The sequence below is a fragment of the Ascaphus truei genome, chromosome 4, assembly GCF_040206685.1.
Source record: "Ascaphus truei isolate aAscTru1 chromosome 4, aAscTru1.hap1, whole genome shotgun sequence".
In the NCBI taxonomy this organism is placed as follows: Eukaryota; Metazoa; Chordata; class Amphibia; order Anura; family Ascaphidae; genus Ascaphus; species Ascaphus truei.
This window is the reverse complement of record NC_134486.1, coordinates 22601822-22615920: the sequence shown is the minus strand read 5'-3', so window position 1 is coordinate 22615920 and position 14099 is coordinate 22601822. Positions and strand designations below refer to the sequence as shown.

Below are 14099 nucleotides of genomic sequence, written 5' to 3'. Positions count from 1 at the left end.
ACATAAATGCATCTTTTCTACTCAATCCTATTTCGTTAAGTTTTTGTCTTTATCCATCTTTAAGACCGATCTTAAAACCCACCTCCTTAACAAAGCATATGAGTACAGTAGCTCAGTGGCGGATACTTTACACCTCATACATCGACCTTGACCCCTTGCAGAAGCACTTACCAGAACACCTTCCTGCTGTCTCTGTTCCTCCTTACCAATTAGATTGTAAGCTCTTACGGACAGGGACTACTTTTTCTTAAATATGCTTTCAGACATAAAAGTGACTGCTTCCCAATATGTGTTATTTGTATTATTTGTTAATTACATGATTATTTCACATGTATTACTGCTGTGAACCGCTATGTACATTAATAGCGCTATATAAATATAGATATACATACACGCATACTACAGAAAACAACCAATAAACTGAATCCCACTGTCCTGCTTTGGAAACCTGTTCTCCTGCAGGCATCTAATTATTTCCATGATGTTTAATTTCTTTTGTCTGGAAGCGGCTAGGCCAGTTTTATTAGATGTATCCAAGAGGCAGAGACCCCGTTAGCTGTGTTTGTTCCCATTCTCTGCATCTCAACAAAGAGGTCAGTGTGACTTTGACCTTGCTGGCCAGACATGAGAATGCATTAGGGTAGAATAGGGCTTTAAGCATTGTAATCGCCACGTCAAATATAACCTTCAAGAGTCAAGGGGCCTTAGAAGCATTATTTTCTTTATTAAGTAAACAAAGAGGATTCTCAGTATTTGGAAAGATCCCATTTTTTTGCAGCCGGGGACCCTTGGATTGTAGAATCCGCCTACCTCACTGTTTTGTTTTACAGCACAAAAGGGCAGCATACGTTAAAATGAATGAGTGGCTGCAGGACTGAACCTTTAACTCTTTGGGTGGCCTGTAGACATGGCTGCTACGTCATGGGGGCTTACCCTCCAGGGGCCTGATGATGTAGTAGCTATGTCATAATGTTCCTACTCGTTATTCCTGGGAAGCGTGTTAATGCGATCTATCAGCAAGTGAAACGGAAGGGGTTAATGCGCAATGTCTTCGTTTGACATGATTCAGTGCGCACAATTTATGAATCTGTTGCATGTCACTATTGCGTTGGTGTGACATTTCTGCCGATCCCTACTTCTTTTCTGTGTAGTAACAAAGGAGGAAGAGTAGTTGGTTTGATACCTTTTATTGGACCAACTAGGAGTTGACATGTTACAAGCTTCCGAACCTCTCGGGTCCTTCATCAGGTACCCACCCTTCTTTGCTGACTTTATGGCAGCCATCATTAAGTCTGTGATAATGGTCATTGAGTCCGTGTTAAAGGTCATTGAGTCCATGTTAAAGGTCATTGAGTCCATGTTAATGGTCACTGAGTCCGTGTTAATGATCACTGAGTCTGTGTTAATGGTCATTGAGTCCATGTTAATGGTCATTGTGTCCAAGTTAATGGTCATTGAGTCCGTGTTAATGGTCATTGAGTCCGAGTTAATGGTCATTGAGTCCGTGTTAATGGTCATTGAGTCCAAGTTAATGGTCATTGAGTCCGTGTTAATGGTCATTGATTCCATGTTAATGGTGGTCCATTCCCTTTGAATCCAGAGGGACATTTATTTGCGGTCCCTGTATCCCAAACAAACACCACTACAAGAATAATTTATTGCACATTACGTTCTGCTCCTTATCATTGTAATCATGTATTTAATTGTAAAATCCTCCAGTAGTTCCCTATTTTAGAAATAGTTTTACATTTTTGTCTACCATTGTGAGACTGTTATATAATGGCTGCTACATGCTCTTCAGCATAGCATTGAAGCTTATTTTAACTTTACTTTATTACAAATGTAATACAGTGCCTATTGGTCATTGTGACTGCATTGCTTGTGTATTTTAAATAAGCGGTCTTTTATATTTGGTAACCAACCCCTTAAAGCACAATTTCCCCCAAATTATTTTAATTCAAGTTTAGAGGTGTGGGCCCTTACACTGTCAAATAAAGAATTTTGGAAAAGAAAGCCAATAAACTGTTAATGAGAACAGCAGAGGATTCTGGGTAAATAAATACTGTTAAACGGAGTCTTGCTTAGTCACTGGCAATACTTCCACACAAACGGTTTTGTGAGTAGATTTTGGGATTTGTAAAAGTTAGTGCTTGTAAGTGAGCTGAACACACCATAACTAGGAGTACAAGTTTGAGGTGATTATGGGTGGAATTGTATCCATAAAGCGCAATCCAACCTAACCAATCTCCACTTTTTTTATTTTTTATTTTTACCAAACACAATGATAAGTAATTAGCTAAGTTGCCGATCGATCCGTTCTTCTGTGATCGATCGGCGAAGATTCGGCTCGGGGGTTCACTAAATGGCTGCCAGTGCAGCAGAAGAGGACCAAAGATGCAAAGTTCTATGGTGATGATCATGTGACCAGGCAGTCATTAGATACAATTGGTGTACTGCTAGAGAGAGGACACGGCTCAAAAAGGGATGTGACAGAGCCTGTTTTTAGATGAGGATGGGGATGTGACTTTGTAAATGGTTGCTACAGAAACAAAAAATTGCTTGTTACATTATAATACATTAAAAATGTTATTCTGAGGTTTTTATTTCAATACTACAAGTATTTTCTCTTGTTACAGAACTGATTTTTTTTTCTTAACCGTAATGAGACATGCGACACTTTGAGTATTAACTTTGTTTTCCCACGAAGCAGCACTTTATAGTATACAGTACGTTCAATCCAAGGAGTGCCTGTACTGTATTGTATACGAAAGGAATGGGTGCAGTACTCCCAACAATAAATATTACAAGAGGGGTATCATTTCCCCCAACGTCACCTCATTGCTGAAGACTGACTCGGTGTGTATCTCCATTTAATGGCTTGCATAGATATGGGGGTTTTTTTTTGACATGTGTAATGCTTCTTTGAAAACAAAGGTTGTAATCAGTCTGAAAAAAAATATGGAGCTTCTTGTGAATGGGGACAGTCACAGGAGGAGCGAAAGAGGGTACCTGTGTATCTACTTACAGCAAGGGTTCTCAACTCCAGTCCTCAAGGCCCCCCCCAGCAGGTTCAGGTTTTCAGGATATCCCTGCTTCAGCACAGGTGGCTCAATTTGCCCCTGCATCAGCACAGGTGGCTCAATCAGTCCCTGCTGGGATATACTTAAAACATGACCTGTTGGGGGCCGGCCTTGAGGACTGGAGTTGAGAACCCCAGATTTACAGGGATTAGCACCGCACAATTAGCCTTTGTTAACAATTAGCCCTCTCTTTGTCTCCTCTCTAGAGCATCAACGGCAGTCGTCAGCCTCCACATTACGTCTACGACCCAGCGACGTTTGCGTTTCGTTCCCTTACCACCGTGAAGCCTATCAGCCCAATAGTTCCCGTTGAAGAACCATCATGTGCCTACTAATGAAGAACACCATACTCTCAGGACCCTCGCAGATAAGACCGATTTTGGCCTTCAGCAGCAGAATCTCTCACCAAAAGCAATACGGATCTTTTTTAGCAGACTCTTTTCTATGTTGTTATTCTAATACCAGCACTGGCATATTGTCAGAAAAAAAGGGGGGAAAGGTAGAGGCAAGCAAGTGCATGCTTTCCCCTCTCGGAAACGAGACTGTAAGGGAATAAGGTGGTTTGGAAGAGGGAGAAGAAAGTGGTTATTTTGTGACCTATGGATGAGGTCGGATTGAGTTGATGTTGGCAGAAGTGCTCCATTTCTTGAATATAGTAGTAGCAGAAACGATTTGACAACTATCCCTGGCTAGTTGGTTCATAAAGTTTGGGCAACCATGATCACATAAAGCCAGAGGGCTTCCTTGATTGCAAGTAGTGGAGCCAGTTGGGAAGTAAAGATCGAAGATGAGCAAAGAAATCCAGAATATGTCATGTAAAAAGTTACAGTATGAATCTGAAGCAGGACCACAATAAGGAGATAGTGAGTAGAGCATCCCGTCCAATGCCCAGTAGGCATGTTATGTGCTCCAGCGATACAGGTGCCTTTGTCTTTACCAGTCATACGTTGTCTTAACAGCTCAGCTGATGTTTAGCTTAGAATTATTATAATGTCAATGGATGATATAATTCATGTCTTGTGATCCAAAGGACTCATTTATCCATGTGCATTGTGGCAGCACACACCTAGGAGGAAAGCATGGAAGAGAAGAGCTTTTAGACAGTATTGTTGTAATGAATAAGGAACGACTCATGTCAGTGCTATTACTTGCCTGCTCTTGGCAGACTTACATTTTAGAGATTTAGTTAGTCAACAGTCTTTTCTATTCTATGTATGATAATGCAATGTTATTACTTGTCTAGGAGGGGCATTTAAGCCAAATCATTACCCAAGGCGGAGATCCTTTGACACAAGTTTAATAATGTTCCACCACAACATACGTATTGTAACATAACTAAATGCTAATGCCTAGAACATTCATTCTCAAACCTCTGCTCCGGGACCACCGGCCACACCGAATGTTTGGAATAACCAATGCACTTGCACACTGGTAAATGCACCTAATTTGCTATAAGTAGAATATTGGGTGGTTGTCTCTGAATCCTGGTCCGGTACATGGCCCAGAGGAGAGGTTGGAGAACCACTGGTCTAGACCATTCTGTTCACCTGCAACCTCCTGAAGAAAAATATCCTGTCACTTTCTGCTTAAATGTAAAGTCGGCTTTGTGCCAATGGTTATATCTGCTTACTCAGCAACTTTTAATATGTCACTTAAAGGGGGGATCCCACATAGGACCAAAGGGAATTCCTGGCAGTGATGGGTGTAACAGGTTCAATTTTGCTGATTTGATGTCATTCAAGAAAATGTGTTGTTTTTTTTAAATGTGTTATGGAAGTTGAGGAGAGCTAGAGTCTTCCAACCAAATGATAATGCCGCCTCTGTCAGAGTACTAGCTAAGAACGGCCAGGATGGTGCGTGACAAGGTACGGAGGACCGGGCAACGAATACAGCTCCCAAATCACAAGGTAAATGTTTACATGACAATTACATAAAAACAAATACCACCAGTTCAGCTTATTACTGCCAGTATTTCACTTTGTTCCAGCAAAGGGACTGCTTCTCTGATAGTGTAAGTGTAGCTGCTTCTGCCGAGTGAAATCCAGGTTCTGTGAAACCCAAATGGGCAAGATGGGGGAGGGGGTGGGGGTGGGAGTAATTTGAAGCTTCCATGTCTTCACCATCTGTGGCCACTAGAAGAGTTCTATGTTAGCACATTCATTGGAGGGAGGACAGGTGTGGGAGTAAGTGCGGGTCACATTTTATTCCAGACCTTAAACCCTTTAATGCCTGAAGACCGGGGGCACCTGAATGCTGGAGGATTTCTGGGCTCACCACGTTTGCTTGTGTAGCAGTTACATGGGGGTATACAGTATGTATAGGCAACAGGGGTATGTACACATTTGGGGAAAAGAATATCAGTAGATGTACTGTATACAAAAACCTATTTGATTTCAAAGTCATTTTATTCTTCGATTCACATGGTACATATTTCGTTGCCCCACATTTGCACCGCTTTTGCCTTGATACATATACACCCCAATCATGATGTGATCGGAAGGTGAAACTGGTGATGTACCCTAAATAAACCAGATTAAAAAAGGGGGTGACTGGCTGTCGCCAGAGCCGCCAGCATTCAACCTGCCTGATTTTAACATAAGCCTTCAGCTTCGTTTTCTCTCAACCTTTAATATAACCCACGAGTGGCCAACTTCGGTCCTCAAGGGCCACCAGCGGGTCAGGTTTTTACGGAACATCCGTGCTTCAGCACAAGTGGCTCAATCTGGTGCTCGGTCATTATGACGGAGCTACTTATGGAGTCACCTGGGCTGAAGCAGGGATATCCTGAGAATATGACTTGTTGGTGGCCCTTGAGGACAGGAGATGGCCACCTCTGGTGTAACTTTTAGAGGTCCTTTTTAGAGGTCCACATTTCTGCTAGTTTGTAGGGGAGGTCTCGTTCCCCCGCCCCCTGATTAGAATGATCACCGCTCTCCAATCAGAGCGCAGAAGGAGCTTTCCCTTCTCTGTTTCTGACATCAGGGGGCAGGCTGGGATCACATGAGCGGGTCACAAGCGTGATGGTGAATCCCCGCAACCCCTTCCCGCAGCATTAAGGTTAATACAGTAAAAATAATAATAATAATAATAATAATTGCTGCCATATTTGATTACAGAAAAATCAAAGGATTTGATCAATATTGATTATACAGTATGCATCATAGTGATACAAATTGTTGCTATTTTAGGAGTAACTGCTTTCTTTCCCCCCCCCCCATAATACTCTCGGATGAATTGTACTTTTTGGGCCCCGGGCCTTTTATCAGTGGCAGTATAATTAGGATTTGCTGAGTAAGCGGGCGATGGACTTTTAACCCTTTTGCTGCCAGATGGGCAATGTCTTGCTGTCCACGCCCCCCACCCGCCCTCCACTCTGGCAATGAAAGGGTTAAGTATCGGACTTCCTAGGGCAAAGGTGACCAACGCCATTTATGAAGGGCCACCAGCAGGTCAGATTTTAAGAATATCCCTGCTTCAGCAAAGGTGGCTCTTCGACTGGACCACAGAGCCACGGATTGAGCCACCTGTGCTGAAGCAGGGATATCTTTTTAAACCTGTCCTGTCGGTGGCTCTTGAGGATTGGAGTCGACCACCCTTGTCCTAGTGGATCAACAAAAGCTGAAATATGCTGTGTTAAATGAATTCTTTAACATTGGATATTGGATAAACTGTTGGATTGTTCAAACATGAAATGTTTGGCTGTGGCACACACTTGAATAGCTCCAAAAACTATTTTTATACACATATTTTTGTAATAGAGGTTTTTCTTCCTAAGCGCTTTTTAGTGTCCGTGTACCAGCTACTAAAAAGTAGATAACCACTTATTACTTCTATCTGAAGAGCTTCATTAAAGGGCGTGACCTTTTTGGAGGTTTTGCCGACCCTTCTGTCTCTGAAAAGGGTTAAAGGGACAGTGCCACTTACCGTGCCACTTTGGGACAAGTGGTGAAATATACAGGACTGGGCATGGCCGCGGGTAAGGAGACGCGGCTGCCAATATTTCCAGGCTCTGTAACGGAGCTAGATCTCCATTCTGGTCTCGGCCCCAAGTATTTCACGGCGGGTTTCTTGAACGATGAAGAGTTGAGACGGACGCATTATTATGCTTTCGATAGAAAGAACAGCTTGGGGCTATTTCTCCAATGTCCTGCCACCTAGCGTAGGTGTGAACGGCTCGGATCAGATGGCAATCTATCAGGCTTATTACAGGGCCACATGCCCCACAGTGGCTGGATTAATGGCACTGCTACTCTTAGCACCTTGGACAGGTCTGTAAGTGCACATTGAGTAAGAAACACAGACTTGCTGTAAGAATATCTATGAGAACAGGGAAATAAAATCTGTGTCTGTATTTTGTGGCTCCTGTATTTATTTGTTTTCGTTTTCCCATTGATCTTCCAGCTACACACCAGGTCATCACAGGTAACAGAAAGCACACACAGACGTTGTCGAACTCCTATTATAGTGAGTGTATAGCTGTATTAAATATGTCATACTCTTTGGGGCAGAAAAGAGTGAACCCATTGAACCCTAGGTTTTTTCCCCTCTCATTTGAAGTATTCATTGTCCTAAATACTCCATAGAATTTGCTCTTTCAGTGTTAGATGGCAGACAGAATATTGAATTGCTGCTACCAGCCTATTGGGCACTAAGAGTTAATTGGACCCCATGACTGATTTAGCAGAGGTTGGGCACAAACGCAGCACATAATGACAGATGTTTAGCTGTTAGGCACCAGAATGTTACAAGAAAATGACTGTAGCCCCCGGCTCTGGGTGTTCATGTTCCGCTCCTGTCATCACTCTAATTATTATCCTTTCCACTATTGTTAGTTGCAGAGCAGAGATGTGGTGCGGGTCCCATCACCAAAGAAGGCGTGCAGATCACTGAAAGGACAGCTTCGTGTGGGATTTGATGAACAGAAGGCCGACACTCCTCCATACATTAACTCATTCACTGCCAGGCAGCGTTGCCACCTGTTATTGAAGGCTAACCCGGAGACTTTTTACAGTCATTTTTTTTTTACATTTATTTATTTTATATTTTGATTTCTCTTACCGGCGGCATCCTCTCTCTCCCCCCGGCATCCTCTCTCTCCCCCCGGCATCCTCTCTCTCCCCCCGGCATCCTCTCTCTCCCCCCGGCATCCTCTCTCTCCCCCCGGCATCCTCTCTCTCCCCCCGGCATCCTCTCTCTCCCCCCGGCATCCTCTCTCTCCCCCCGGCATCCTCTCTCTCCCCCGGCATCCTCTCTCTCCCTCGGCATCCTCTCTCTCCCCCGGCGGCACCATCTACCCCTGCAAGGTGCAGTCAGCATGGCTCGGCGACTTCAGATGGTGCGTGTTGCCATGACATCACGGCGTCAAGTTGGCACTGAGGCGTCACGTGACACCTCGTTATCGTGGCAACACCATGCAGCGTGACATCACGTAGTGTCCCTATGTCATGACAACGGGGCATCATGTGATGCCGTGACATCATGTAGCGCCCCGTTGTCATGGCAACGTGGTGCAATTTGACGTTGGGCAGCCATGTTGACTGGATTTGCAGGGGGAGATGCTTCCGCCGACGCCCGGAGATTACTCAACCCATAGCCCGGAGATAAGTGGCTGACACCCGTAGTCTCCGGGTCAAACCCGGACTGGTGGTAACCCTGCTGCCAGATGCTCTGCTGCTGTATGGCTGTGCAGATAATAGTAGTTACTTTGACTACATAAATACAGTTGTTCTGGTATTGTGTGGTGAACCAGGATCTGGCCTTGACTGTATAGACCATCTTTATGGTTGTTTGTGTTAGCCACTATTATCGTCTAATACAGTGTTTCTTAACGCCAGTCCGCAAGGGCCACCAACAGGTCAAGCTTTAAAGATATCCCTGCTTTAGAACAGGTGGCTCAATCAAAACAAATGAGCAAATGACTGAGCCACCTGAAGCAGAGTTATAGTTAAAGCCTGCTGGTGGGCCTTGAGGCCGGAGTTGAGAACCACTGGTCTAATAAGACTCTAACAGGAAGCGGCAACAGACGACGCTGTCACTTCCTAGGGGCCTGTGCATCCAGTTGGAATTGTTGTTCCTATTGGTCCCACAGGAGGGAGATTTAATCTACACCGGTTTGTATCTCGGACTTGAACCAGGGTGTCCTCGGAGCTTAAAATAACGCTGCTCTGCTCCAGAGGACCCCTTGTTTCCAATGACGTAAAAGAAGCAGTAAAAGAATATATATCGTATAGGCAGGATTGCTGCTTTAAACGGATTGAAGGTGTACCTTGTGAAATCGCCATCCATTGGGGTATTACAGCACACTGCCCCTCCGGTGGTGCAATTCTGGGGCAAATAAAACTGCAGCATATGTAAAACAAAAATAGCCCATTTTAAATCGATAGGATTTTCTTATACATCTGGAGCAATGTTTTATATTCAATTGTATCACTTTTACCTTGTTACATTGACTTCACCCCCCGCCCCCCCGAATTTATGGTCTAATTCTGGTGCTGGAGAGAGCGGTCTTAATTAAATTCCCCAAGGTCACTTGGAGCCCACGCTGGGTTTTGGACCTACTTCAAAAAGTATAGTCAGTTTAAAAAAATAAATCAATCTCCTCTACTCTCTGAAAAGAAGTAATTTTTTTGTTTACTATTTTGTAATCTATTTGTCTCTCTCTCTTCAGGAATGTAGATTATTGGAAATATTTCACTCGGACTATAATGTTCCTCTAGTGGGGATTTCAAATGGTCGCCATTGTAAACCCTAATACCGGTTGTGAAAGTTTCCGGGGAAAGTTGAAAAGGGAAGGTGCAGTACTTACAGTTCGATCCAGAATCCTACACAGCCTTCTCCCTTTTAAGGTTCACTAGAAACTACAGTTCCCAGCATGCAACACACCCTCACCCTAATCCTCCCTTCCCTCTCACAGCCTGAGAGAAAGGTAAAGCTGCCTAGTAACTGTGTGGTGAAGGTAAGGGAGACCTGTGTTCTGATTTTCTGCCTGGAGCAGTTAGGGTTGAACATTTGTTTTTGTATGCACCACGGTCTCTTTAATCATAAACCCAAGTATCGAACCTGAGGTTTCTGCGATTCCTTATCCTAGAAGACTGTGCTAAGAACTCTCAAACCTGTGGACGTGTCACAAAGTTAAATAAAAAACACAGGAAAAATAATGACGTAGCAATGTACATTAATATGTAACCCCCATTTGGGATTACTATGGCCTTAAGGAGTTAATGTTGTGGTCCCACAGAGTTCTGGGTGACCAGGCAGAATCATAGCTCCACCCTCTTCTGCCCAGTGAAAGTGATGTCATCACAGTTTTAAAGTGTAATATATATATATATATATATCTTCCATCTTTCCTGCCCTCAGGCCCCCACCTCTGCAATAATGTAAGACTGAGTCCCTATGAATATTTAAGGTGCCACACAGGGTCTAAGGTCAGATAGTGACAAATGAGAACACAGGATATGAGGGTTACAATGGCTTTATCTATCCCCTGGGTCAACCTTAACCACCGGTGGTCCTCGGCAGAGAACCCCTACCCATACATGTACAGTAATGGTACTATCACGTTCAACAGTAACGCTGTGCAGGTGTATGTCAGTGTCAGTATTTACTGAGCCACCCAATCCGGGGCACGTTGGCTTCGTGATGGTGACGGAACACCCTGGGAGATCGTTGTGTACTAACTGAGGCAGGCCTGTACTTCGGAATGGGTGCTTCGGTACCGCTGTGCTTTGTAGCGGTTGATGGTCCCCTACGCCCGGACTGGAAACTGCTGATCCTGCTGCCACGTGTATTCCTGCGCACTCAGGTTCGCGCAGATCTGATCTCATCATGGCCGCCCCCTTTTAAACGACTTCCAGTGTCTCCAAAAATGGCTCCACACATCTCTAAAGATTCACAGAGAGGCAGCCTGTGCCCAGAGTGGGCTCCCAAAGCCGCAGCCTCGAGGCATAATTTGACCAGCCCCATAGGAAGGTCCGTAGCTGTCTCACCAGAAGGCCAAGTAATAGCATTCAGTACTCGAGAGGGAGATATTCACCACAGACAGAGTAATACCAGGTCCGGCATGGGCCCCAAAAGATATGGAACAGTACACAGCAGAGAGATCCCTTGGGTAACCAGAGAAATAAAGCCTCACCACCGTCCAAGCGGGCCGAGACAGGGGCAGCACCGACAGCTCACACAGAGAACAGTGGTGACGATAAGCACAAAGTGTAGTATGTAACAGAGATTGTATCAATAGTGACTAATAAAGATACTGTTTGTGTGAATAAAGTTCCTGGCACCCATCATTACACTACCAACGCTCGGCCTGCCCGAATCCAGCACCCTGACAAGGTAACCAACACTGAGCAAGCCAAGTTCAGACATGAGAAGTAAACTCCAGAGGAGCCGGGGCAGGAACGGTAACAAATACATCAGTGTCATTTTTGGGAAGGATTCTCCATGAACCCCTTATCTCACAGGTATTATCTACATGTAGTAAGTGCCAATGCTTTCTACAAGTAATCCCTTTTTACCCATTCTTCATATTACAAAGGGCAGGGCTGCTCTGCTGCTCTGCGGCTTCATAAACACCAATTTCACTGCGGCCAGGAAAAAAATTCATTGATTTCCTTAACTAATCTAACCCTCATTTTTCATTGTAAATGAATTACAAGTTGAATTTAACAGGGGCCTCTGAATAGGGAAGTGTTTGTCACATAGGTGTTTTCTTCCCCCTTCTCCCAGCCTGTCTTCATCAGCGAAACGATGAAGATAAGGGAGGGGGACGGGACTCGGCAGGCACTTGCTGATCACGCGAAAGGAAGCAGCCTCCGGAAATGCGACCCCTCCTGAGTCTCCGCTTGCCATGCTCACATAATGACTTAAAACAATATTTAGAAATACCTATACTGTAGGTGTCCGATTTGGGTAAAAAAGGCATCACTCACCCAGATGTAACCCCTTAAACATGTCACTGGCAATAGTTGTTCCTGGGAGATTGGCCCATTCAGGCAGGCTAGGCTTTAGTTGTCACAGTATGTTTATTTGAGCCAGCTGTCCTTAAAACCTTAACAAATGTATACTGTGTTACATAATCTAAATGTGTGGCTGGGCTCGGCCGCTTATACCGCGGGTGGGGTGCCGGCTTTTCTACCTAGAGACACCTTTACAACAGACCATTTGCTGTGACAGAGCAGGGGTGCGCAATCTTTCTCCCCTGCACCCCCCTGCCGGCTCTCCCCTCCCTCCCCCTCTGCTCACCTTGGCCCCGGCGTTCTGATGTAATGATGTCATGTTGACATGGCAATGCGACGTCACATGGCTCCACGGCATCACTTGACGCCGTGTTGCCATAGCGACGCGTAGCTAGAAGCCGGCGGAGCCAAGGTAAGGGAACTAACAGAGACAAAAGATAAATGATGGCCTACTCAGACCTGTCCTATGAAGACTATGTGCTGCCTAGGAGAAATACATACAGGAAACAATTAGTGCATAGAAGCACTATACACAGAGCTCCCTATTCGGCACACCACAGTTCAAATGGTTCATGACGTGATTTAGAACAGGGGTCGCAATCTTTTTCCCCTGTGCCCCCCTGCTGGCTTCCCCCCCCCTCCTCGCGCCCCCTCCCCTCTTACCTTGATTCAGACGTCCTTGCGTCATGACGTCACGTTGTCATGGCAACGTGACGTCACATGACCCCGCGGCGTCATTTGCAATGGCGACGCGTCACCAGGAGCATCTGAATCAAGGTAGTAAGGTTTACAGAGGCCCTGCAGCTCCCCCGGCATTAATTTTGCCACTTTGCGCACCGCTGATTTAGAACATAACATTTAATGTACTTTAACTAAAAAGAATTGGTCACTTAGGTAGACAAATAAAATACCAGTACTAGGTGCTTAATTTATAAACCTGTCTGGTCATATATTGGAGTGAAAGGTAACCTCTCATTACAGATAAATAAATGAATTAATCCATAGATATACACTTACCCCAAATTAATCTGGGTAAATCAAGTCTTGTACTGGATTAATACTTTCTTAAATATATACACTGTTAATAATACAGGATATATACAATATGTGTAGGTCCTTTAGATGTTAATAAAACCTAGATTGGCTTATAGAGAGAGAACAAATGCAACCCATATAGTATAAACAAAAGTAGAAACAGAAACAGAAGTAACAACAGCACAGTGTCAAGTTAGCAAATCCGTTGTGTGACTTGCACCAATGTCTCATTTACAACATGTGGCTCTTTATAAATTCTTGCTGCATACATAATATCTGTATCACTTTACTGTTTCTAACAGGGTTCATAGCACAATAGCATGGAGCCTTTCAACATAGATATATAAAAATATCACTGGGTAGCAAGATCTAACCAAATTACTCTGTATACAGATTCACTACAGTGATCTACAGGGAAATTGTTATCAGAGTGACAGTAAATGTCTTGGTAAGCCTATGGCTACGCTTGTAGTGTCGGCGACGCGACGGTCGCTGGAAAATCAAATAGCGGCGACTTCCAGCGATCTCGACCAATCCGTCGCTCCGTGGCGTCGCACTTACTATAAGCGCACGCGACGGCGCTGTCGCTGTCACCGGCACTATAAGCGCAGCCTAATGCCTGCACCTAATTACTCAGTGGTATACAGCTTTAGCATAAAACACAGTGCCATACAGGCCCGGCATACTCAGCCATGCAAAATGCCACGTTTAAGGCATATCTTTTTATAATACAAATTGTGGCTGAACCTAAAGCTTATTTAAAGGCACAGAACTTTAAAAATACCACAGCTAGATAGTGAAGCAAGTCTTTTCCCTGCTAATGGTCACTCGTGAATATTAACAGATGCAGCGATAGCTCTCACATATCACGTGTCAATGTAGATCTGTTTGTATTAGCCTTCTAGGATGTCACGTTTAAGGCATATCATAGTGCATAACAGAAAATCACCCACGGAAATCAATGTATCAGAGAGTTCCCTCCACTTTAGAAAAATTAAAAAGCATATTGCTCCGTGAGGCAGCTCTG

The 14099-nt window shown here is 44.4% G+C and overlaps 1 protein-coding gene across 2 annotated transcripts in view; it reads left to right on the top strand.

Moving 5' to 3' along the window:
- Positions 1–7431, top strand: part of LOC142492602 (uncharacterized) — a 152320-nt gene extending 144889 nt beyond the window's left edge. For both annotated transcript variants that reach the window (XM_075595402.1, XM_075595400.1), the window contains exon 5: positions 3287–7431. In XM_075595402.1, coding sequence (XP_075451517.1) covers positions 3287–3415 — 129 coding nt within the window. In that variant the 3' untranslated portion in view covers positions 3416–7431. The remainder of the gene's footprint in view (positions 1–3286) is intronic.
- Positions 7432–14099: the final 6668 nt, after the last annotated feature.